Consider the following 27792-nt stretch of genomic DNA (forward strand, 5'->3'; position numbering starts at 1 on the left):
AAGTTATACTTAAGTTTACGTGAAGATATTGGTGCAACTTTTACTTTTCCTGATAGTTGTATAGTGTCAAAATTCCAGCTTGGAGCTATTAAATGATGTCATCAATCATGTTCCTGTACTGTACTTTGATGGCATTCTGCAAATACACTGGACTAATAATGACAAAATATTTTTCAAGTAAATATTAGTAACGTTTGTTTTCTGTACAAAATAAGTTGTGATCATACATATATTTTTTGTTAAATTGAAATCTGTTTATTTTAGAATTTTTATGCAAACCAAGTTATTAAATATTGTTTTCTTTTTACTTGGCAAAATAATGTAGGCTAGTTTTTGTGAAAAAGTTTAGCAATCTTATGTAGAAGCCAATTATTTCTAAAAATGTCTTTAGTTAGTTTTTATTTCTTATCTATGTTACTTTTAGTTACCGTGATCATTTTTATGCAAGAAACTTGTTAAATTTTTTTTGTACTTCAGTGTAATTTACTGAAACAATTTATCACAAAAAATGGTGTAATTTTAAATGTATATTGTAAAAAAATCAATAAAAAATAAACTTTAAGAATGAATGTAATAATAAATAATGAAAGGTACGAGTTGGGCAGCTATAGGGATGGTAGAGGCTGCAAAAAAATAAAATGTTTATTTTTTTTTCAGAGTAAACTGTGGTAGCATACCATTATGAGAGTCAGGAAATTTTTATCAAGGTCAGTATAATAAGTCAGGGAAAAAAACAATCCTTAAAATTCAGTGGGAATCCTGTTTATAAACATTTTTACAATCCTTCTTCTTAGAGATCCTTTTTAATTGCTTTTTATCTAATTTACTTTGGGTTTTTTTTTCAGCAGAAATCTGTTAATTTTTAAAGCACAAAATAATATTTCAAAATTGTTGCTATCAGTGTAGGTATACAATTTACAATATTAGGTACTTTTCTTTTAACATAAGGGGGGCCCACTTGCTTTTTTATTTGTGGATTTTTGCTTCTTTCTGTTACACAGTAAATACCTTGGTTTAATTGAGTTTAGGTTGGATGAGGAAATGTAACTGACGATTCAGAATACCGAACTTTGTATCGTATTACCATTGCGTTAACCTTGTCTAATTACATAAACCCGCGATCGATGTGATTTTTAGTTTTTGATAATTGATTATGTATTTTTTAGCGCTGAATAGAAAATAACCTTCATTTTTGTTTCATCATGTCAGGATTGCAAATTTCAATATTATCAAAAAGATTAAAAATTACAAAAATGTGATACAATAAAGTAGACATTTTTTTTTTTAATAATAAATTAATGTAATATATATAATATTGTATTTTATGTGCTTGTTTGGCTTATATGCATTCTTAGAGCTAAACAGTTGAGTGGTCTGAAGAGGGGGGCAGGTGGGGTCATTGACCCCTAAATTTCTAATGAAAATTGCCATAAAATAAGCCTAATTTCTATTATAGTGGTTAATTTTTATGAGGTATGTAGTGCCTTAGGAAACCACTCCCCCTCTTCACCTACCTTTCATGATGAAGTATGTAACTTTTATTCCAAGTGTCGAACTTTCTTTGGACGGCTTATACTCTGCTTTGCGCTTTTCCTTCTATGTTCTCTATAGGGTTCATCTTGGTGTAACTGCCAGGCAGTAGTCTGCCATTATAGTAATCCATTTTCCTTGATATGTCCTTTCCATTTCTTTCATGTCCTGATGAAATTTCTCACCCGTCTCTTCACGTCTCGTCACAAACGGCACCCAGATTTTCAGGAAAATAGTTCACATGTGAATTTAGGAAGTGAACCTTCAAGCACACAGAACAGCCTAAATTTTTGTACTTCTGCAGCATGCTCGAGCGGTTGATTTGAAGTTCAGATTCTTCTTATTGGCCAGAAACTTGGTTAGTACTTCTTTAAATTCACCCCCAAACTTCTTTTACTGCAACTTCATTTGTTTATCAAAATTACCTTGTTTGAGAAGATTTCTAATGTCAGGACCAGCAAAGACATGCTGTTTATTTAGCATTTTATAAGACGGGAAATTTGTCGCAGATCTATTTACAACATTTACCTTCTTTTGGTAAGGCTTTGACCAAGCCTAACTTGATACGCAGAGTTGGAAGAACTTTATTCTGAACCGGTCTACGTACATCGGTGCAGAAGACTAATTCCTCCTTCTGAAAAATGTGTAAGAAAATCCTTTTCTCTATACCTGAACCAGGAAAGTAATGTGCCAGCTGCTAGTAGGTTCTTCACTTTAATCTTCAAACCAAGCAATTCTGAATTTTCTTTGATCAAATGTAATTCTCGAACCAAATCATTTAGTTCAGACTGTGAATAAAACTCTGGTGCATAGCTATCTCCAGGTTCATACACCTTGACATTATCTTCATTTAAATCGCTTGTGGAACCATCTGTTTCAGTTAAATTTTCTGATGGAATTGGCACTGGTATGTCTGGACCATGTGGAACCAGACATAAAGCGTATGGCATATTTGGATAAACGATTCTTTTTTATTCTTTAAATTGAAACCATGAACACCAGTTCAAACAAAAGTAACAATCGTCGGTGTAATTTTGTGACTCCATTAAAACTCCAAGTCTGTACGCTTCTTGTTCCCTTTGACCATCATCTAAGTCCTTCAACACATGTGCAGCAAACTTATTGGGATGCCCAAGTTTTGCCTTGATCTCCTATTTTCACCTGAAATATGACAGGTACACTTGTCAATCGAAACTTGTTATTTTTTTTTTTTGCCTTTTCACCATTAACTCATCACAAATGTAACGAAAAGAATCTGCAGCCTCTTGAAGCCATTTAGAGAACGGAAAGTTTGCTTATGGTCTGGAAACATATTTTCCACTGACAAAAACAGCAGTGGCGGATAGCTGCCAATAAAGTATTACATCTTGTTAAGTGTTATCGCAACCTGTTGACCAAGCTCTTCTTCCACTGTCTTGTCATCTTCAACCCAACCCCCCCCCCCCAACCATTCTCTTCAGACCACTAATCTGTTTAGCTATATAAATGCATAGTAAAGGCCAAAAAAATGAATATGTTTTTTTTTATTTTTTAATAAAAAAATAATGTTTTATGTCTATTTTATAGTATCACATTTTCAACTTTTTACAAATTTTGAAATTTGCAATTTGTGAAAAATTCTGACATGATAGAAAAAATGAAGATTATTTTTGGATTCAGTGTTAAAAAAATACTTAGGAATTAATTGTGTCAGTAGTTAAAAAACATTCCTCTACATCCCAAATTTTGCAGGTCTGTGTTATATATACAAATTTGATACAATTTATTTGTAAAAAAAGCAATAATTAAACAACACAATAATAAAATTTGAAAAACCAGAAACTAGTGAAAATCAAATGGCCTCTGTTAATACAGAAATACTTAATACTTTTTCAGGACAATGTTAAGTTTTTAACAGCTTTTCTTTTACGATTGATGTTTCTGTTTTGTTTTTTTTATTACATTGTTGTCTGACAGGGCCGTGCATGTTTGTAAGTAAGATTTCTTCTTGTGATTTTATTTTTAAGATTTTTATAATCTGTACAATCTAATGTATTACTTTAATGCAATCTAACCAAAATAATAAATGAAAAAAGCAGTTTGATTTTTTTAAAACGGGTTGGTTGTAGATTTCTGTCATATTATGTATATGGATAAGTAGATATGAGTTATAAGCTGAAATACTTGGTTACTATTTACTTTATAATTAAAAATAATACAATATAAAAATTGTAAACTGGTAAACAAAAATTGGGCTATGTAAAAATAGTATGATAGAAGTTACATGTAATCAATATTTACTTATTGTTTGCATATTACAAAGATAAAACAATTTGCTTTGCTTTATATTTAAAAAATTAACATAATTTCTTATAAATTGTTTTAATTCAGTCACTGTCTTTGTTGACACATTCAACGCAGACAAAGACTGCCCTAGATACTGGCTCCTTATAAATAGGGGCTCTGCACTTGTTAGTGTACCTGTTCTTTCTTTTAGGGCAGTACTTGCACTTTGGAGGCTTTTGATCGTTAGGTTCAGCAGGCTAATTTTAAACATTGTAGGCAAGGTCTACAATGTAATTTTTTGTTTTGCGGGAATAGTCAGTGTTTTGATTTGTACTCTTTTCAGCAGTTGATTTTTCACTAACTCTTTTCCAAGGTCCATCAAAATCATTTTTTCTTCTTATATTCACATGTATGTTTTGAAAATAATCAGAGCATTGATAGCACTGACATTTAGCATACCATTAAAAATAGTAAACGGCCATTTCAACCGACAACAGACTGATTCATGATACACAATATTCAGTTTTTAGACGATCGGTGATCCACCTTTAGTAACATTACAATAAGTTATAATTTCGGGTTTCAGAGCATGTCCACTACTTTCATACCATGGAGAATAGGAAGTACAAGAACAAGTTTCTTTTCTTTCTTATCCAGAATGCAAGAAACTATGGAACAATAATTTGGGGGATTTGATAAAGCAAATATAGATGAACATCTGGGATTTTTTGAAACGTTGAGAAGCTCTCCTGGAATTTCCCGTTTATCTTTGCAGAGAATCCAAATTATCGTAAATCCGTGATTGGCGTAGAGATCGTTTACTAAAGGTGTAGAGGTGAAAAAATTATCCATAGTCGCATTTCTTCCTGTACCATCTATTTCACTGACACAGAGTTTGACTACATTTGATACGGATAAAGGGGGGCTGTCTTTAAGTTGTTGACCTGTATATCTCTGTATGTATTTGTCTAGATGGTTCTTCAGTTTACGGTAGCATAGATTTTATTCTGTATCGACACAGTTTACTCTTCATATACACTAAATTTACAGCGTCCTCTGAAGACCTGCATCATCACGTCAACCGTGACACTTTTTCCTACACTGTATCTTTCACTACATGTTTTTACAAATCCATCAAAAATATTACGAATAGGGGCTAAATTATCAATCTTTTTTCATTCAACGTGTATAGAGTAATCATTAAATCTCAGTGCTTGCGGTAGCAAACGAAATCTTTACTGGAACATAGTGGCAGTAAATATTTCAGTTGCTGTTACATCTACAGCTCAAAGATCATTTAATTCAATGCGATTCTTTTTTTAACTCCAATGATATACATTAACCCTAAAGATACAGCTAATTCTGTTTCATTAGTTAAATAACAGTCCTGTACACCTCTTGAATATTTTATATTCATTTTAGTCCAATTTCTGGTTTGTAAAATTTATGATTTCATGCATCATTGAATCCAGACAAAAGTGTTTCCAGCACTCCATAGTTATTTTGTTGTCTTTTGCTACTACTCTTGCTAGTTTAGTAATGTTTTAAGAATGAGCATCAACTAACTGCCACGACTACAGCTCTTATAATTTTGGAGAAATTCCTAGGACGGTTTCATCCTTTTCCCAGTAGAGCAGAAATGGCGTATAAAAAGGTGAGGTTTTTTCTCACAACCTGACTAATGGCTGGTTAACCAAATGACATTTTTGATTATTAAAATTATGCAATATAATCACAAAAAAAAATTGTAAATTCATTGACCTCTTTGCTGAACAGCTACCTCATGTGACATTTTTAAAAACAGCCACAGCTTAAGAAAGATGAAGTCTGAAAAATTGTTTATAACCTCTTTTTTTTTTTAATTTGCATTTCATTTACATTAATACAATTAGATTTTTGATCATGAAATTAAAAAAAATGATTTTTTAAGTATGGATTTCATTAAGCCCTGTTGATTTTTGGGCTTAAAATTGTATTTATCAAAGTAATTATTTATTTTGATAAGTTACCCAATTTGATAAAGTATTTATTATTCAACAAAGGTAAAAAATGAAAGTTTTCCAAAAAAAATATAATCAAGTCATCTATAAGTTGGTCTGAGATATATTGAAGTAAACAAAAATCAAATCCACTAAAAGAGAAATTAAATTTATTAAACTAACAAAGAGAAGTCAAAGTATTAATTAAGGAGCTCTGTAATATTATTAAAGGTTTTCAATGATGTGAAAATGAGACATTAAATAAAGACTTGAAAAAAATCACAAGTTATTACAGCATTAAAAATAGTGCTACACTGGTTGCAATAAAAGAATGAGTTCTTTGTAATTTAATGATAGTAAAAAAAATTTATATTTTCTATTTAAAAAAAAGACAAGCCGCAGCCTGCCCCGATCCAGTCTCCTTAGGTTACAAACCTTTGATCACTAACCTGGCCTTGGGCCAGACAGTCCAACTACTTGTACACCTAAGCAGACCCCCCGTCACCAAGGTGACGTCGATGTAACTTTCCCCCAGTTCAGAAGAGAAAGGTGGCGGTTCTGCCTTGTTAAGCTTGTAGAGGTTCCTGGCATCAATGAACTGTGCGACACTGGGGCCAGCGAGTGGTGAACCCCAGGCGGAAGACTGCGTTAGCAACCAGCATTCTTGATGCCCGGGAGATCGTTCAGAATCTTCGCCAAGCCATCGGCGTACTCCTTGTGACTCGCACAACGGTGAACTACTCGTCAGAAAACTGAGGCGAACTCTTCGTCGCGGCGAAATATACCATATTTCACTCGTTAATATTAGTACAAAGATTAGTTTCTCCGCGCCAAGCTTATTTTTTTGTTTAATTACAATAATTGAGTAATTATTCAAAAATACAAAGTATCTTAAAAAGAAATGAACACAAATAGTACGAAATGTGCACGAGTTGAAAAAGTAATAGGAAAAATAAAATATATACATAAATACGTACAGCCAATGGTAGATGTATCTTTTGCCAGCATATGCGTATACTGTTTTTAAAAATGTAATCTAATCGGTCTACTTATTATAAAACTACGCCAATAATATTTTTGTTTTGCTTTATTTTATTAAACGTGTTGAAGGTTCATCTAATAGATAAATGCGATTGTTTGTGAATCTGTCTGTTTGCAACAGCATTATACGAGAACCAACCGACCGATCACTTTAGTTCAGTCTGGAATATAACATTGAAATATCAATTACTTAAAAAACAACTGAAAAGGTACATGCTGACTAATTTTAAAAGAGTCGGTGTGACACACTTAATCTAAAGGCTTGGCAGATATCAAGAAAACCGGGAGAGCAAACGTTTTTTTGTCTAAAGCTATCTGAATATTAGCAAAGTCTCTATAAATCTGTTCGATGATACTATGATCTGTTTGAAAGCCAAAACGGTAGTCGGATAGTTTGTTTTGTTGTAAAAAGGTTCTTCTATATCTGAAAAAGACAGGATCGGTATTCAAGATCGACATTAGGCCAATTCATTAAACATAGTTATTTTTTATAAATCATCAATAAAATAAATATCTTTCTCCAATCTTATCTGTTTTAACGTAATTTAGGAAAAAAGTAAATAAAATTGATTAAATTTTCCTAGCTTCTTTAAATTCAAATTTCCATTATCAGAAGAATAGGAGATCGACTTTAGATGAATTCATTAAACATAATTGTTTATATATCATCAATAAAACTAAATATTTCTCTTTCAATCTTACTTTTTTTAACGTAATTAAATTTAACTTCATTTTTTCACGTAGGGGGTAAACTTATCCTGCAAATTTGAAAGTAATCGGTCGGTTGGTTCTTGCATGATGTGATAATAAACAAACATACAAACTTTTATATATATATATAAATTTCCGAATAACCGTGATCTGTTAGATCGAGAGTGTACCGGATGCATGCAAAAGCTAGCCTTCAACTTTCTAAAAAATACTCTGTTTGAATTTTGAAAATCGGATGACTGTAGAGCACCCATTGTACCTTCCAAAAAAGCGGCACAGTGGCATCCTGTTTTATCAGTTGATGGTGATGATTGGTCTAGCTTCCTGTGAGGAGCTTGCGCACCTCACCACTCTAGCCTCACACACAGCCCCAACGGGAATCCCATTATTGTTAAAAAAATTTATTTAATGTGGAGTTAATTCTATTATTTTTTTATATTATTCATTTGATTGATTCGAATCATTCAGTTCAAACCCAGTCCACACTGTGATACCCACCGGGTTGGTCTAGTGGTTAACGCGTCTTCCCAAATCAGCTGATTTGGAAGTCGAGAGTTACAGCGTTCAAGTCCTAGTAAAGCCAGTTATTTTTATACGGATTTGAATATTAGATCGTGGATACCGGTGTTCTTTGGTGGTTGGGTTTCAATTTTCCACACATCTCAGGAATGGTCGAACTGAGAACGTACAAGACTACACTTCATTTACACTCATACATATCATCCTCTGAAGAATTATCTAAATGATAGTTACCGGAGGCTAAACAGGAAAAAAGATTCCACACAGTGATAGACATTCGCAGTTCACAGTTAATTAATTCAGTTCATTAAAGTGCGTGCTTCGCTCAGCAAATCTCCACTACTATACATATAATTTTTTTTCGAGATGAAATACATCTAAAAACCTTCTCGGTTATGCCAAGAAACATGGATAAACAAATTTGGTCGTAACTGATTGAGTAGTTACTTTGAGTAGTATCCCGAACAAAAAAAAACCTCTTCATCTTTTTTATAATAGTATAGATAGAGTACAGTATCTTGCATCTCTTACAGTATTTTAAATGCAATTAAAAAAACTTTTGAAGAACTAATATTACTTTATCGATGCATTTTTAAATAATACAAATAAAAAAAACTTAAAGTTCTGCATCCTTCACAGTGTGTATATAAATGTCCTCAATTACTTTTTGTTAATGCCTTCTGATTTGAAGCTCATGACTTTTTCTTTTTCTTTCTAGCCTCCGGAACCACCATTAATTATTACATCAGAGAATGAATGAGGATGATATATATGAATGTTAAGTGATGTGTAGTCTTGTACAGTCTCAGGTCGACCGTTCCTGAGGTGTGTGGTTAACTCAAAACCCGACCACCAAAGAACACCAGTATCCACAATCTAGTATTCAAATCTGTATAACAGTAACTCTCTTTACTAGGATTTGAACCTTAGAACTCTTGACTTCAAAATTAGCTGATTTGCGATGACGAGTTTGAAAAAGAAGTTGCTACTAGTAACTTCTTTTTTGAACTTTTTTTCAATGTCACTACTAGTGACTTCTTTTGATTTGTGATGACGAGTTCACCGCTAGACCAACCGTTGGTCTAGCGGTGAACTCGTCATGACTGCTACACCATACGTCCAACAATGGACATGTTTCAAAGCAGCAGCTTACTGAGCAGTTCGTAAACTCCAACAATTCATTTGCTGCATTATATTAAAATTTCTTACCATTCATAACAACGGTTTAAAGAAACCGTCTGCAAAATTTTTCATTCTTTGTCTTGCACAACAAATAAGAGACAAAAGAGATCACATTGGCGGCTGCTGCAACTGCACCAGTTGTATAATTTTCATTGCGAGGACTACTGTATTTGATAGAGACTTTGCATTGCCATCAACGTTTAACACGCGGTGAGACAAAGCATAAAATGGCAAACATTGAAGTTAATGTTTGAAACAAATTTGAGATCAATGTTACATTTGTACATTTCTTATTATAACCCGAATGTATTCTGAAAATTTAAGTAAATTTTTATTTTATTAAACTTATTTAACTGTTACGTGAATGAAAAATTATTTATTAAGTCTGTTGTGCAATATCATATGTGTGTGTGTGTGTGTGTGTGTATATATATATATTTATTTATTTTTTTCATCATTATAAACAGATATCGTTTGTATTGAAATATACAATTACATGTGTTGGCGTCACTGTTTAGTAGATTGGGATCATTTGTTTATATGCATTGTTAAAGTGAAATTTGTATTGTAATATCAGTATTATTTATTTGTGTTCATTTTTGTTGATCAAGTAAGTAATTTTATACCATTCTAACATAAATTAATAGAATTTAAGTTTGAATTTTTTGTGTTTATGAACTGATAGTGTAGCTTTAACTTGTGATGAAAATTTATTTAAGTTCGACGTAAAATCGTTTATTTAAGCAGCACATTAAAAAATTATTATATCGTGGGCATATTATTACTAGTCGTTTTTTAATTAGTAATTTAGGCAATTAAGCAGTTTGTTCCACCTTAACTTTTGTATCGTATACGTTATTACTCACGTGGTGTAAGACAAGGTTAGCCTGCGTAGGTTAACCCCACCGGGTTGGTCTATTGAACGCATCTTCCCAAATCAGCTGATTTGGAAGTGGAGAGTTCCAGCGTTCAAGTCCTAGTAAAGCCAGCTATTTTTACACGGACTTGAATACTAGATCGTGGATACCGGTGTTCTTTGGTGGTTGGTTTTCAATTAACCACAATTCTCAGGTATGGTCGGACTGAGAATGTACAAGACTACACTCATACACATCATCCTCTGAAGTATTACCTAAACGGTAGTTACCGGAGGCTAAACAGGAAAAAAAAGAAAGAAAAGCTTGCGTAGGTTAAGTTTCGTTGAATTATATTTATAAAATAAATAAATAACAGTGGTAATATAATGGTTATATTGGATGATATTAACTATAACCCAAAAGTTTGCTGTTTATAATTATAGATATAAATTAACCAAATTTAACCTCTGAATCTTAAGTCACTCTGAGGTCAGAGCGTAAAAAGTAACAACTTTTTACTTGTCTAGAAAATAAACTCCATAACTGCAGTCTGCATATCTAACCTTTAATGATTTTACATCAAATTTTCTTCTTTTTTTGTCTAGAATCCAAGCAAAACATTCAGTTCAAAAAATTCTGAGGTAGTTGATATTCACTTTCCTTTTCAGAAACAACTCAACAGAGGCATTTCCTTTCATTTTTGTCAGTGCTGTTCTATTTATTGTATATGTAGCAGAAAGGACTGCTTCATTACTTCACCCCTAAGCAATTTGGGTAAGTTGAGTGCAGAATGCAACGAGGATCTTGCCGCCTCACAAATGATTCTGTTTTCTTTCTCAGCTACTCTAGATTGTTGTGGAGTATTAGATACCGTCATAAAATGTTAACACTTGCATTAATTTTTCCAAGCCTGATTCAACTATACTAAAGTGTTGTTTTATTAGATGGACATTCATTTGATTTATGCCATATAATTTGCTTTTACAACAAATAAGTCCCACTTAACAATTTTTAGAGAGATGACCTAATTTTCTACAACAAAAACATTTCTTGCCATTGTGATTAGCCTTAGCATGACTCCCTTTTGCTAAAGTTTGATCTAGAAGCATGCTTCCTGGGTTGACTGACAATCAACCTTGAGTTAAAGATGTTTCGTATCATAATCCCAACTCATATTTAAAAGTAGTTTTGCAATTCATACCGTGTCTTCTGTTGGCAAGTCATGCCATGTGATGTAAATGGGGTAAAACACATGAGGCAATGTTTATTAAAGCCTTGCGCACGCCATTCTCATATATTGTTTTGCCTAGGAGTATCATTTCATTTGAAGTTCACTGTACTTTGCAAGAGGAGTGTCAGATTTATTTTAATTTCAACCATACTTTGTGGGCAGTAGGATGTAACTCTACCCAATAAAAAATTTCTATCTAGAGAAAGAATAATTCTTTCTTGACTATTCTTCTTTTTTCTATTTGCTATGATCCATTCACCAGTTTCTTCTGATAATCAACACTTCCAGTCTCAGGCTTTTCAAAGGTTCTATTAACAACTTGAACAAAAATATGTTGCTCTAAACATGTCTGCACAATAATATGCCCATTAGTTTTTCAATTTTGTTTTCTTCTGATGTCTGTAAATATTCCATGATTTCCAATTAGATGTAGAAAAAAAACACCCCATCGCTTGATAACCGTAAACTTATATTTACAACAATATAAAGGAAAAACCTCCACGTCAATTTTCCATCTAATGTGTTTACCGAAAATTGCCTGCTCACCTACTATATTTGGTAAAACTCGCTAAAAAAAATCTGAGATCGGTTACAAAAAACTATTTCTTTAATTTTTGATTGTGAGATCCATGTAATCCTTACAGGGATCACTTGATAAATTTTAATATTATTTACAAAGTATTCTTATATATAAAAAAAAAAAAAAGTTATATTTATAACCCTTAAGGAAACTACCTATGTACATCTCTTAACTACTACTGCTATTATTACTTACATCATACTATGTTATAAAAAACTATTTACAGAAAACAATAACATTTCATTATATCTATCATTTAATTATGAATTTTGTTATAAATAATTCAATACAGATTTGTTTACACAAAATCATGATCACAACAACGTTTCAATCAAAAGTTTTATGAGATAACAAAATTAGTTAACAGCTGAAGCAATTAAGATAAAATAAAGCTTCATACACATAACATTTTGTCATTACCCTTTTGATAGTTTTTGTTGAGGTTTCTCTGTCTTCTGTCTGCATCTTTATTTTTTAGTAGCCACTGCAGCTCTGTCTTGCTGTTTTGATGACTTCTTACCTTCAGTGTTGATAAGCCTATATACTGTTGCAGTCTCTTTTGTAGCTCCATCTTGACTGACTTAAATTTGCATATCATTGTTAAAAATTTGTAAAAAAAAATGTAAAGTCAATTCTTCCCTAAATATTTTGGTTCTCATTGGAAGTTTATTACTTTCTTTAGTACACAGATAAAAGTAATCGATGCTGAACCACTCCCTTGTCTTAGTTCTGTTTTAATTTCTAATTCTTCTGACAATTTTACATCTGATTTTGTGTTTAGAATAGTCTGTCTGTTTAGTAATGTTAATTATGTTGAGATCCTTACCAAATACTAGAACATTAAATAAGGAAGTTCTATAGATCGAGTTGTATGCCTTGCCATTTTTTCTCCTTATTATTGTTTTAAGGGTTGTGTTTTGTTGTGCATATGATCATAATTTTCTGAATCCTTCATGTTCTCCCAGTTATTAAGTCTATGATTAATTCAATTCTATTTTGAAGTACTTTTCAAAGTATTTTATTTGTCAAAGGTAAGAGGAAAATCCCTTTGTGGTTGTTTACTTCTGTTTCATCTTTTTGTTTGTGTAGTAGATCTATTAATACATTTTTCTAATTTTCATGGAATTTTTCAGTTTCCATATCTCTTCTAGCAAGTTCTTCAGTATTTTCTTGCGTTTTTCATGATTCTTTCCATAATTCCATATTTTTCAAACTATCACCTGCTATCTTGTTATTTAATTTCTGGCAAATTTTGTCTATTTTCATTTAATAAATTTTTTTTTAAATTTTGCAGTTTATGTTGTTAGATTTTGGAATTGAAATCTTAACTTCTTGGTAGTGTAATAATTTTTCAAAGTACTTGCTGGAATTTTACAGTTGTCTTTGTTGTTATGGCCTATGCTATCAAATCATACAGCTAAGTCTTTAATAGAAGATACCTTTTGTATTGCAGTATTATTTTGTATTATTCAGTTCCACAATATATCGGCATTTGCAAACCTTCAAAATTGAGTATGAAATCAATTTTCTTTTTGTAATTTAAAAGAAATACTAAAAGAAAAAAAAAACTAAAAAAAGAAAGATGTGAGTAGCTTATGAATAAACTGTCATTTATAAATACTATGAAAATTAGAGAACCGAAGTGCATGCCTTGTCTTACTCCACATCTAGCATAAATAGACTTAGAAATAAAATTATCAGTTTTAACATAGGGAATTCTGATTGTACAAAAGGAACATTTTATGGGAAAAACACATCGTTGTAATCATTGAAACAATTTGAACAAGATGACTATATTTTGAAAATAAAGTATTTAATATTAAGCTTTTTATTGAGGTCAGAAAGTTATAAAAATATTCTTCCAAAAGTACAGCCGCAACTAGTAGTTTGCATGTATCCTGTTTGTTATAATAACCAGCGACACACAGTCATGGTTTAATAATGCCTTTCGTACAGTTTTATCAGACTACTTTATACTTCGTTGACATTAATATTATTATTATTATCATTATCACATTATTATTATTGTTATCATTATCATCATCATCATTATTATTCGCAATATTTCTGCCAAAGACTCATCTGTGTAAAAAGAATAACAAATTTAAAGACATTAAAATCATATCAGTAAACATTGTACAATTTAATATAATGGTGAAATTTAAAAAAAAAAATATGTAAACGCAGTTGCAAGCAACCACTTTTTCTTAAAGCCACTGTTTGATTTCAGCTTTCCTTCAGTTGTTGTGGTAACTTTATTATTTACAACTTATTTACACACTCCACAAAGTACAGAATGAAAGAATATTCATACCTTACTTTTTTCACATTGAAGCGCTTTCGGGCATAAGCCTTTTTTTTTCTTTCTTTTCTTTTTCCTGTTTAGCCTCTGGTAACTACCGTTTAGATAATTCTTCAGAGGATGAATGAGGATGATATGTATGAGTGTAAATGAAGTGTAGTCTTGTACATTCTCAGTTTGACTGTTCCTGAGATGTGTGGTTAATTGAAACCCAACCACCAAAGAACACCGGTATCCACGATCTAGTATTCAAATTCGTGTAAAAATAACTGGCTTTACTAGGACTTTAACGCTGTAACTCTCGACTTCAAAATCAGATGATTTGGGAAGACGCGTTAACCACTAGACCAACCAGGTGGGTTTCGGGCATAAGCCTGTCTTCAGTAATGTTTACTGAATTTACACATAGGTAACATTTGTTAAAATTTGTTCAGTCAATAAAAATTTCGTTTTAAAAATTTTAATGTTATTAAAATTTACTTTAATTTGCGATCTTATGTTAACATATTACTGTACTGATTATCTAATTTATATGAAATTGCTTATAAATTATAAATTACCAACTTAAATAATATTTATAAGAATATCCCTAGTGAATTCTGTCTGCAGATTCATTAAGCTGAATTTACATTTGCGTCTGGTTTAAAAGTATCTAATTGTACAGTGTTAAAGTGTACAGTGTATATTAAGAGAACAAACAACTCTCCCTGTTTTATTATAGGTTATTCAACTTCAATGTATGCACCTTTTGTAGCTTGGCAGATGTCTAGAACAATAATCTAACTCTTGGCAGATGTTTAGGAGCATCTGCGGCATTATTAGACATATGAGTAGTATAGAAACCTCGGGTTCAACTGTCATTTTGCTTTCTATGAAAGTAGTGATTATTTGGAATTGAACCCGATGTCATGTTTTTTAGATGAACATGTGTTTGTAGTTAAATTTATGAGCTGAAAGAGTGGATTTACTGCAAAATATATAGCCAAACATGGATTTGAGATGTCCCCCAAAATTACAGTAAATAACCAACAATCAAATGAAGTTTGAACCTGAAGGTCTCTTTTCACGGGTTTATTAGATACATTAAAGAACGGCTACTCACAATGATGAATGTGTGTTCACGTTAAATTTACATGTTAAAACAGTTAATTTATTGAAAAATTCATAGTAAAACAATTGTTTTATTCATTGAATAGTTTGATGCTGTCATGGGGATTCCCCCGTCTCTATTAATAATGATTTCTCAACTATAAAGGGAACCACTGTTTTATTATTATATTCTCATCGAATCCAATCTTTCATTTAACTGCAATCACCATGATTAAGTGCAAATTGTATTATGATATTTGGTCATCATTACTTTCAGCGATTGTGTAATATATCATTGATTATTATTTAATGTCTATAATGTCAGTTTAAACTTCAAAATCATTGTTAGTTCCTTATCTCGAAAATGGTGTGTCCTAGGCCAATTCTAACACGATTTTGAATGGGTACTTTCCAACTTCCTGGAGCAATAGCTGCTAGTTTCATGCGTCTAGGTCCAACCATTCTCAAGATATGCTTTTTCTTACAATATTTTTTGTATTTGATGATGAAATAAAATAAAAATATGTTTTTATTATCTAGCAGTCAACAGGTTAACAGTTCTAATCACTTTTAAATTTATTACTATGTTTTGAAAAAATCTGTCATCATTACTTTAAGCGAAAGCGGGATGATATGTGATAAAAGTTGTGGATTGTTTATTTTTTTATTGTTGAGATAGCTAATGACATTATCTTATGTATATTATACATAAAAAATTGATATTTATTATATTAAATAATGATTTATAAAAAAGGGCGTATCTTGAAAAGGGTGCGTCCTACACAATCTTTGATGCGATTTTGAAAACCTTAACGGTTTAAAAGAGTACTTTCCAGAACAATAGGTCCTAGTTTCATGAATCTAGGTCCAACCGTTCCCGAGATACTTGCGCGAGTAGAATTCGCTAATGTCAGTTCACCTCAAACCTATTTCATTATCAGTTTTTAAAATAATCTTCTTTATAGTATATGTTCCTTCAGATTTGCAAGGCTAAAATAATTTCATATAAAACCGGAAAAAAACAGTAAATGCTGAACAAACTCTATAATGCTATATTGAACCCGACGTTGAATGTGAACGTGTTCAGTGTAGCAAACGTGAATAGCATAATATTTATACTCATCATTAGCTTTTTGTTTATTTAAAATTACAAGGCAATTATCACTTTCATCATGTGGGAAATGTGTGATGACAAATATGGTGTGGGCATGGATTTTTACATTACCATTTCGTTAATTTGCAACTTGCGTTTTAAATTCTCATCTCCAAGTCTATTATTTTCTATATATTACAACTTTGAATGCAGCTAAATATTATCGTTTTGATATGAAAGTCTTTGATGAAATAATCTTTCATATCATAACATTTATCATAAAACTCTTTTGATAGCCATGAACCAATATCGAGTAATAATAATATTTTATAAACATACGTGTACCAGTAGTAATTGTAATAGTTTTATTTTATTATCACCCGTAATCTCATAAAAAGCCGATCCAGGATTCATTTAATTCTTTAGATTGTTTTTTTTTGTAACAAATTATCAAACTGTTTCCCTTCATCATGATATAACTTTGTCGCATTAAAAAAAGGGCCGATGAGATTTAATGTAATAATAGTTCTTTAGATTGACTCACCTTAACATTCTTCTTTTACTGTTGCTGTGATTTGCAACTTATTAAACGTTTTTTTCATATAACATCTAACTTTTATATGTACCAGAAATTAGTAAATCTAATTGATTTTTATTACATTTTAGACTAACTTCATATATAGTGTTTGACTCATCGGAATTCTGAGTAGCCAAAGTTTCTGAATAATAATCGATTGCGGAATCCTGATTGCGGCTTTTCTATTATAAAACTCAATTAATTTTTTTGAATGAAATCAGCTTTAATGGACATTCCCCTTCTAAAAATAATAATATATTAAATCATCTAATTCTTGTTTTAAACTATCAATGTCGATTGCTGTATCAAAATGATTGCCTTTCCTTTTAAATTTAAGATCATGGCATGCATAATTGAAAAATTTAACACTGTTTGGCTCTTTTACTTTTCGATATAGGATTTCATAATCGGGATCTTTTTTTTAATTTAAAAGAATCATAGAATAATATACGAATCGTCTGGTTGTATCTATAATTACAATACAATTATCTTCATTATCGTGTGTAAATGGTACTGCCATAGTTTTATGTCTCTGCTTTATTGTTTAATCTATCATTTTCAAACATATGATTTGAATATTCATGCACAGTTGTTTTCTTTTTCGATTTGATGTAATCAATCCTCGATATTTTCAAGTTCTTTTAATTTTGCTTGTAACCGAGTGTTACACTCAGATATATGCATCTTGATATAACTTAAAATTTTTGATGAAAAAATCTATTAAATTTTATTACATTTAATATAAAACTTGGGGATATCCAGGAAGCTATTGATAGTATTAAATTATCTCAAACCTTTTATGACATTCATAAGACATTCTCTTATTACATTCCTCTTATGATTTCACAGTTTGACCAGTGACTTTAGACATTTCCACAGCAGCCGGAATTCCGGCTGAGATCAGTGTTGTAGTTGATATATGCAACAAATATTTATTACCATTCATTGTTTAATATGAACTATTTTATTGTAATTTCAACTGTATGTAAAACATAAATTATTTATAAACCTCATTTATAGTTCAAAAATGATTTTGTAATTTACTTATTACAACAGTAATTATAGGTACTTAGTATTAACACCACCACAGCTATAGCTTTATTTAAAAACAAAGTAGTCAATCGGATTTCGGTGGAAAACGGGCCGAAAATAGAGCTTAATATAAATAAATATTTATTTTATAAATATAATTTAATCAAACTTAATCTACGCTCGCTAACCTTGACTAATTAACATCGTAATTTTTTGAGTATTTATTTAATAAATTCAGTAATTATTGCAATTTGATTATTTAAATAATAAATAATTGTAATTACTGAATTTATTAAAAAAATTAGGGTGTTAATTAAGTCAAGGTTAGCGAGCGTAGGTTAAGTTTGGTTAAATTATATTTATAAAATAAATAAATATAAATAACCATTTATATTCTGTTTTGAATCTGTTTCAGCCCATTTTCCACCGAAATCTGATTGACTACTTTGTTTTTAAATAAAGCTGTAGCTGCGGTGGCGTTAATACGTGAGTACCATAATTATATATTAAAATGATCTCATGTTTACAGATTGCAGATATTTTAGAAAAATATGATGATTCTACATACAATATATCTGAATATCTTACATTGTTATATTCAAAATTACATGAAACTGTAAATGTTATTGATTATAAACTTAAATGTAAAAATAAAACTAAATATAAATTATATTGAACATGGAAAAATTGTCCAAGTTTACTATACATAATTTTCAATATAAAAACACAGCGTCAAATATATTGCATAATATTGCTTTTGAATTGGTATATCGGAAAGAAAATTTAGAAAACGAAAGAAATCCTCTTTTAAAAAGAAGTTTATGTTTAATGTAAATCAAAATGATTATGTGTATGAAATGGTAGTTGAATTATATAAAAATTTAAAACCTATAATAAACTTTTTTATAATAAATATTCTTTATATATTAGATTATAAACAATTATATTCATATATCCAAATTTGTATAAAGAAATTTACAGTTCTAACCATATAATGCACCTACATAAACTATCAAGTTTTGTATATAACCAGTTTCTGATTGAATTAGCATACGTCTTAATGCCAAAGGGTACCGTTTTTATTTTACTAAACTAGTTCAGCCTACCTTTCCAGTAAACTTTAATCAATCGCTAAATTTTTTCATGTGTATATACTTCTCTGAATCTGTTAGCAAGATAACAGGTTTTATTTTTTGGAGATGGTTAAGTATTATTATCATCAGTAAGGTGGAGGAAATGTGACAGAAGTTTGGCTCTTATGGGATATTTTTTTTTCAAATCCAAGAGTTGTAAAAAGGGATTTGTGTCATAAATTTGAATTTTTGGCTTCCAAACAATTGCTGATAGCATATATACAGCTGCAAATAAAAGCATCTTATAATTATCAGTCTTTTTCCACAGGTGAAACCTCAAAAACCGGTTTAGTATTTTTTTTTAAAGAAATTTTTGACATGAAGATTAGTCTGCTTCATAGAATATCAACTAATTTATTCGTAAAAAATCTAAATAATGAATACATTGAATAATATATTGTTAGGGTCATCAATTGGAAAGTTTATTCCTGGAGTTCCAGTAAATATTTGAGCATTACAAAGCTTTGTGGTAACATCGTATGTCAACCATTCTAAACCCAATGTTTTGTCTCTTTTTTTTGGCAACAGATATTCAAGGTCTTTTACTTATTTGAACAGGAGGCTGTAAATCCTGTCCCTTATCATGCTCATTATCGGTAATATCCCCAAGAAAAAGAGCAACTAACATCAGCCATGTACACAGAACCCTTCTTTAGTTATACTCGTTGCAATGCCAGTAGAGCCTGTCAAACTTTCTGGAGAAATCACGTTGTGGAATCGTCTTCAACTATTCGGTACAAGCCCTTCGGGTGGCTGGAATTTCATAGACAAAGCAGACATCCTATCGTCATCGAAATTTACAATGCAATCGCTGAGTTGAACCATCACGACACACAAGTGAGTTTCTGTTGGATCTCTAGCCATGAGGGGATTCTGGGTAATGAATGTGCAGATTCCGCTGCTATAAAGACGCATTTAGTCAACCCTCTTTCACTACTATTGTTACTACATCCTAATTTATTAACTGTGTAAAACTCACACTTTGCGCAAAGCGGCTAGATGACTGGATTGCTACAGTAGACAAGTGTGAGGGCAAAATGTTGTTTTTAAACTTCAGTGATATCTGAAATACATGTATTTTAACTTGTCGATAAGTTGTTTAAGTTTAACTTGTTCTCATTTTAATAAACTCTGGGTAATCGGTTGTTAATTGTATTCACTTGTCATATTTGAATATTTATCAGATCAGTAATTAAAACTTGACCTGATACAGATTAAAGACAGTTGTGACATAATTTTATTAATGAAATGAAATTAATTATGTATTTACATTAGGAAAAGTTAACTATCATATTTACCGTATTATTACAAAAGATATTTGAAGTTAGTGCCCTGCAGAGCTAATGCAGCAACGCTAAAGTAATCATACTGAGAAACACCTGATGCAAAATGTTATCAGTGTAAACGTTCGTTTTTAGTTATCGATAGTGCAATTTCAAAAGTATGATAGTGTAGAAGGTTGTATATTTGTATAGTATTATAATGTTATAAAAAGTATATATTCAAAAATAGTAATTTAAAAGTTTTTTTAACTTCTGCATAAAATTCCCATATTCTTGTAAGGTAAAAGGATTAATCTATTTTTTTCTCAATGAATATGTTTAATTTACAACTTCACCCACCTTGGGGGCGAAGAAATAATGAATATTTTTAATATCTTAATCTTCAAAGGAGTTAGGGCCTCTGTTGATGGATTAAAACCTTCTCTGAGATAACCTTCCTGCAAATTTAAAAGTAATTGGTCAGTTGGTTCTCTGGTTCTTGCATGATGCATTAACAAACAGACAATAATATATATATATATATATATTATTTTTTATTTATTTAATCAACCAAAGTACAGAATAAATAAAGTAGGATGACTTAACTTATTATACTACAGCTGCATTATATATTCATCTCAAATTACATTACAAACTTCGTAAAATATAACATGTCATGCATTTATTTATTTTATTTAAAATTTAAAACCTTTAATCTTTTTTTTAAACTTATTCAGTTAAATTAAAAATTAAAGAAAGTAGTAATTAGTAAAGTAGTTGGTGAAGTAAGTTCAGTTAAATGGACAACATGCATAATTAATTGCTTTACTTAAAATTATTTTTTTAATTTTAATTTGATTTTATGCCTTGATGTCATATTTTTAGATATGTTAAAATGTTTAAATGTTAATTTTAATTTTTCATATTTTAAATTTTGTTTAATTTTTAATTTAACCGAATAAGTTTAAAATAAAAATAAAAGGATTAAAGGTTTTAAATTTGAAATAAAATAAATAAATGCATGATATGTTATTATATTTTACGAAGTTTGTAATATAATTGGAGGTGAATATTTGCATATATAGTGGAATAAGGTAAGTTATTCTACTTTATTTATTCTGTACTTTGGTTAATCTAATAAAATAAATATATTTACATATAGTGCAGAGGAGTATAATTCTTAAAAGAATTGTTTAAAACAAAAAATTTATATATATATACATTTCTAAATAATTGTGTTCTGTTAGATTTTGAGTGTACTTTGTGCATGCAAAAGTTAGCCTTTAACCTTCTAACAAATACCCCATTTGAAAATCAAATGATTGTTTGCAGACATATTATAAGAACACAACTCTGCCCTCCCAAAACAGTACCTCAGGGACATCCCATTTGTTACCAGTTGATGGTAATGATTGGTCTAGCCTCCCACGAGGTGCGCTCATATATCTCACCACTCTAGCCTCACACGCAGTCCCCACGGAAAGCCCATTATTATTGTTAAACAGAAATTTTTTAAATTTATTTAATATTATTCTTATTATTTTTGTAATATTATTTAGTTGAATGATACGAATAATTCAGTTCAAACCTAACTCACACAGTGATAGAAACTCACAGTTTAATTAAATTCAAACTCTAATTCAATTCATTAGAGTTTGTGTTTCAACCGGCAAATCATATACTTATATACTCATATATATATATATATATATATATTTTTTTTTTTTGAGATTGGTATAATATCTAAAATCTTCTTAGTTATGCTGAGAAATGTGGGTAAAAATCTGGTTTCATTGATCGAGTAGTTTTTTTTGTGTATCTCGAACAAACAAAAACCCTCTTCCTTATATAATAGTATATAATAAATCTTTATGACTAAGAATATACTTTGTTCTTAAATAATTTTTGATAATAAGTAGATCCATATTGTTTTTGAAACCTATGGAAGTTTTTCTTATTAAAAATTGTGATAATGAGTTCACTAGAGAACCGCTTTGAAAATTACATATTTTTATGAATATTTTTGGTATGTACCAAAAATATTATAGTCATGTGACTAAAAATATTGAATAGTCATGACTATCAATATTTTGATAGTCATGTGACTATCAACAATATTATTTATTAATACATAGTTGCAATTCCTAAGCAAAGATTTCTATATCATGATCAATATCAAATCTCAGTCAGGTGAGATATTTTTCATATCCTGTAAAATTCCGTTTCTATGTTTCACACATGAGCTTCATGCTTATGCGGCGATATAAAAAATAATTATTATTTACGATCAAACTCTCATTAAGTAATTGGTGTATATTACAAAATGAGTTTTTTTATAATTTGGTAAGTATTTATGAGAAATAAGATAGAATTCAAAATCTTAGATAACGTTATCTGTGATGATGTTTGTGATAAATGAAAAATTTCACCATAAGCAATATTTACACTAATGTCAGTAAGATGAGTAGCAGCATTTTTTGATAACGTTTAGCGAAACTTGGCATATTAAAGTCACCGAATAATAATAGTAAGCAAATTAGATATACAATTTATTTTTATTTAATAAATTTTACAAAAAATCATAAACATATTTACTTTATAACATTCATGTTTTGCTTTTTATTACAGCAAGTAAATTTACTACAACTGGAAGAGAAAGTGCTTGATATTAGTAATGGTGATATTGAAAAAGATCCGTTAGCAATTGAAGAGACTGACTTAGTTAAATCATAAAATTGAAAAGATGAATATAAAGTGGTAAGGGTATTAGATTTTACATAGAGTGGAACACCAATTATTCAGATGGACCTTTGCAAGACCAAATTTGGATAATTGTAAAGGACAATTTAAAAAAGTTTCATCACATATACTGCAGATATCATTTTAATGTTTAATAGGTAAGACACTAAGTAAAAAAAATAAAAAAGTAAATGTATTTCCGTAAAATTAAGAAGAAATTTGGAACATATGTACAATGTAAGAAAAAAGAGATATAGTAATACGGTACAATGTGTAGAAATTTGCTTTTATAATTATTTTTACAGAGGCTGGTATCTATGTTTTTGCTAAATGAATACAAAAACATCAATTGAAAAACTCAGTAAAATAATTATCAATAAAAATAATTTACATTGAAGCAAAGATTTATTTTTTCAAATAATGTATTGTTTTTTTTTTTTTAAATTGCCTAGTTTGGATTTAAGTAGTCCAGTTAGTTGAACATCTGGAAAATTGGCATTCTACTGTATTTTTCATTGTTATTACTTTATTTGTAAATTGTAAATTTTGGATTACATGCAGTTCATTTCTTAACTCATATATATACACATATATAAAAAATGTTTTTGGGTCCATGCCCATCTTTAATGATATTTTTTATTTAATAAATTCTTCTTTGTTTACATTTACACATTAATTTTAAGCTTTTTACATTTCATTTTTTTAAAATTGTTTGTTAATAAAATTAAAATATTTTAAAACTTTCAGAACAAATATTTTGTTCAGTCAAGAGAATGAAAACGTATTCCAATCTTATGATTAAAATTGATGTATGTATATATACACATTAATCAATTATATAATATATAAATATATTTATTTATTTATTTATTATCACATTTGGGTGTAACATTTAAGATCAGACTTTCTAAATTTTCTTCAAAGTAACTTTTACAAAAGTCAGATTGAGCCTCCACAGATTGTTCCACATATAGCTGTTGGCTATATGTGGAACAAACATGAGAAAATTGTCTGGTGAACTGAATCTAAACAAACTTCATAGCTTCATTTATCATCAAATCACACCTCACTAGATCACATCTAGAGTTGTAACTCAGGACCTAGTCTCACTACAGGTGAATGAGTTGTCTATATATATATACCATCATTTGTATGTTTACATAACTAATTTATCTCCTTGTTTTTTTTTCTTCAAAACATCCAATATTTAAATCCAGTAATTAAAATTGTAATTAGCTGCTATAATTTTGTTGAGCTCATGAACTAAGTATTGCATTTTCAAGGTTTCTCTTTACTGTATCTACTAGATTTATTACTATAGTTAAATTAATGTTTTTACTAACAACAAGGTCTTAAAAATCTTTGCTGCTGAAACTAAAATAAATTTGTAAAATAACATTAATACTTTTTTATTTTAAATGAATCAACAAAACTATATTTCTTTTAAAAATGTATAATGCTTGTATTGTATTGAATTTTGTATTATATATTTTAATGTATTTTGTTATTAAATAAATTAATAAATAAAGGTGACAGAAAAGTTAAATATTATTTGTTTATTGCTGACAAAATATACCTACATTTGTTATTCTCAATTGTGATATAACTTATATACATCACACTCTTTTTGAACTAGCATGAATAAGCTTGGTTCACTGCAAAATGACACACCAATTAGGTTGCTAATGGCAGCTTTAGAATATTATGGGCAGATGTAATTTTATGTATATGCATATTATTATAAATGTAATTATGTAAAATGTATAAATAATAATTTACTAATCGAATGTTAAGTGTATAAGTGCCCCTGATTTTAATATATATATATATATTTTAATTCTCTGATTGTTTTTTGTTTTTTAACATTATATGAGCTTCAGTAAGAAATATAATTTGTGTACATCAAAAATGAATTTAAATGTCAGGAAAAGATTTTTGAAAGTGTATGTTTGGAGTGTCGCTTTATATGGAAGTGAAACTTGGACAATCGGAGTATCTGAGAAGAAAAGATTAGAAGCTTTTGAAATGTGGTGCTATAGGAGAATGTTAAAAATCAGATGGGTGGATAAAGTGACAAATGAAGAGGTATTGCGGCAAATAGATGAAGAAAGTAGCATTTGGAAAAATATAGTTAAAAGAAGAGACAGACTTATAGGCCACATACTAAGGCATCCTGGAATAGTCGCTTTAATATTGGAAGGACAGGTAGAAGGGAATAATTGTGTAGGCAGGCCACGTTTGGAGTATGTAAAACAAATTGTTGGGGATGTAGGATGTAGAGGGTATACTGAAATGAAACGACTAGCACTAGATAGGGAATCTTGGAGAGCTGCATCAAACCAGTCAAATGACTGAAGACAAAAAAAAAGGTCGTAAAAAAAGGAAGTTAAAAATAAGCCAGACGTAAGCTGTGTAACCCACTGAGTGGTGAACGCGTCTTTCCAAATCAGTTGAGTTGGAAGTCGAGAGTTCCTGTGTTCAAGTCCTTGTAAAGTCAGTTATTTTTACATGGATTTGAATACTAGATCGTGGATACCGGTGTTCTTTGGTGGTTGGGTTTCAATTAACCATACATCTCAGTAATGGCCGAACTGAGACTGTACAAGACTACACTTCATTTACACTCATATGAGTGTAAATATCCTCATTCATTCTCTGACGTATTATCTGAAAGGTAATTACTGGAGGCTAAACAGGAAAAAGAAAGAAGACATAAGCTATACTCGCTAACCTCGTGTTAAATACACAAATTATATATGATATTCTCTAACACTCTGGAGGCGATTAATCAAATTCACCGCATTCAGTATGCACTGATGGTAGAAGTTGAATAAAGATATTTAAAAAAAATTGAGCATTTTTGAACATTATCGTTCATCAATGCACTTAGCATATTCTTTATATCCTGATTGGCCCTTCCAAATTATAAAATGTGGAAAATTTGATTAATTTTTTTTATAAATGAGGTGAATTTGATTAATCGCCTCCAATATTAGAGATTAACATATATAATTTTTATATTTAACGTTAATTAGACGAGTTTAGCGAGCGTAGGTATGTTTTGCTTAAATTTAAACTTTTTTTTTTAGAAAGGTTTCTCATAAAAAATTATTTACCTTAGAGGTTGGTATTAGATGATTGTTTTTTTAATTATTATCGTTTCGACCCTCACCATAGGTTAACTGTGTTTGTCGACATATACCGGCGAAAGTCTGAATAAACAAATATTTCACTGACTTATTTGGTATGTGTCGACATTCAACGGAGAATATCGATATGTGCCATATATTGATTTTTCACAGTAACATTATATACTAAGCTTTTATTATGATGATTAGTCAAGAAATTAAATTGGTATTACGTAATAGATATATCCGCCGTACTGTGTGTGAAACTTCTATTTCAAACTTCTATTTCTATTTGATTTGCTCATTCGACATCTTTTCGGTCAAGGAGATGACGGAGTGTGCCACTCTTCGCTTTGTTTCAGGATCGTACTCAAATATCCAGGATTCATCACCTGTGGTCACACGATTGAAGAATTCTTGGTCATTGTCAATCCTCTCAAGAAGATTAACGCACACGTTTCTTCGATTGTTCTTCTGTCCCGTTGTGAGGTTTTTTTGGCACCGATTTCGCATGTCCAAATCGTCTGTCAAAATTTGATGTACGGTGAAAGAGTCTAAATTTATCTGTTCACTCATCATCCTTATAGTTAAACGACGGTCTGATCTCACAAGAACCTACACACGCTCAACGTTTTCGTCAGATTTTGAAGTTTAAGGTCTCCCTGAGCGAGGTTGATCTTCAACGTGTTCTCGGCCTTCCAAAAATGATTTGTGCCAGCTGAAAACTTGTGCTCTTGATAAGCAATGTTCCCCATAGGCCTGTTTCAACTTTTCAAAGGTCACACTCGCGAATTGCAATAATAATTGATAAAAATATAGGTATAAAGGCAAATATATAATATTGAAAACATATATAGAATTGTAAGATAACGTAAAAAGCTCTTTCTTGAGATATTAACAGATCAGTATTATGTAAGCAAAGGAATCATTTATGCTGCTAAATTGCATGAAGTAAATAAATAAATGTTTGCTTTCAGGCTTTTATGCATGTTAAAAAAGCCGGCAACCAAGCACTCAGTTCATTTGTTTTGAACTTCAACTTGACTGATCAAACCAATTCTGAGGTATCGCTGTGAAATATATACACAAACATCTAGGAAAAATTATAAAACATTTTTTGTTATTGCAGCTTAAAATTGAGGGGCCGAACTGCAAAACTCATATTCTTCATCCTTTTCTGAAAATTATATTTTAATGGATTCTTGTATTCTATGTTGAAATCTACATTTCTTTAACGTCAATATAAAGCAAAACAAACACTATCCTATTTAATAATGAATATAAAATCTGGGTTACCGTCAAAAAACTCACATTCTCCTTAATGTCTGGCTGAAAAACTGATGTTCTCTTCGCCAACCAATGAGAGGCTTCGACTTTGATCACATGACATCAGCTGTTTTCAGCAAGCCTGTTGTTCAGGTAGTAGTGTTGCGAGTTAAAATATTTGTTTTTCATTTTATTTATGAAATTTTAATCTTCAAAAAGATTGTTATCCTTTCCTTTGACTGTAAAAAAGATCAACCTCTTCCCAACCTACCCGAC

General features: G+C 30.3%; 1 protein-coding gene across 5 annotated transcripts in view; it reads left to right on the top strand.

The window, feature by feature from the left end:
• LOC142333805 (uncharacterized) overlaps positions 1-24924 on the top strand; it is a 58263-nt gene extending 33339 nt beyond the window's left edge. For 4 of the 5 annotated variants that reach the window (XM_075381338.1, XM_075381337.1, XM_075381340.1 and 1 more), the window contains one exon: positions 23012-24924. In XM_075381338.1, coding sequence (XP_075237453.1) covers positions 23012-23116 — 105 coding nt within the window. In that variant the 3' untranslated portion in view covers positions 23117-24924. Of the gene's footprint in view, positions 1-18403; positions 18475-23011 lie in introns of all 5 variants that reach the window. The other variant, XM_075381341.1, reaches the window with a different exon arrangement.
• Positions 24925-27792: the final 2868 nt, after the last annotated feature.

Source organism: Lycorma delicatula, chromosome 13, assembly GCF_047948215.1.
Source record: "Lycorma delicatula isolate Av1 chromosome 13, ASM4794821v1, whole genome shotgun sequence".
In the NCBI taxonomy this organism is placed as follows: Eukaryota; Metazoa; Arthropoda; class Insecta; order Hemiptera; family Fulgoridae; genus Lycorma; species Lycorma delicatula.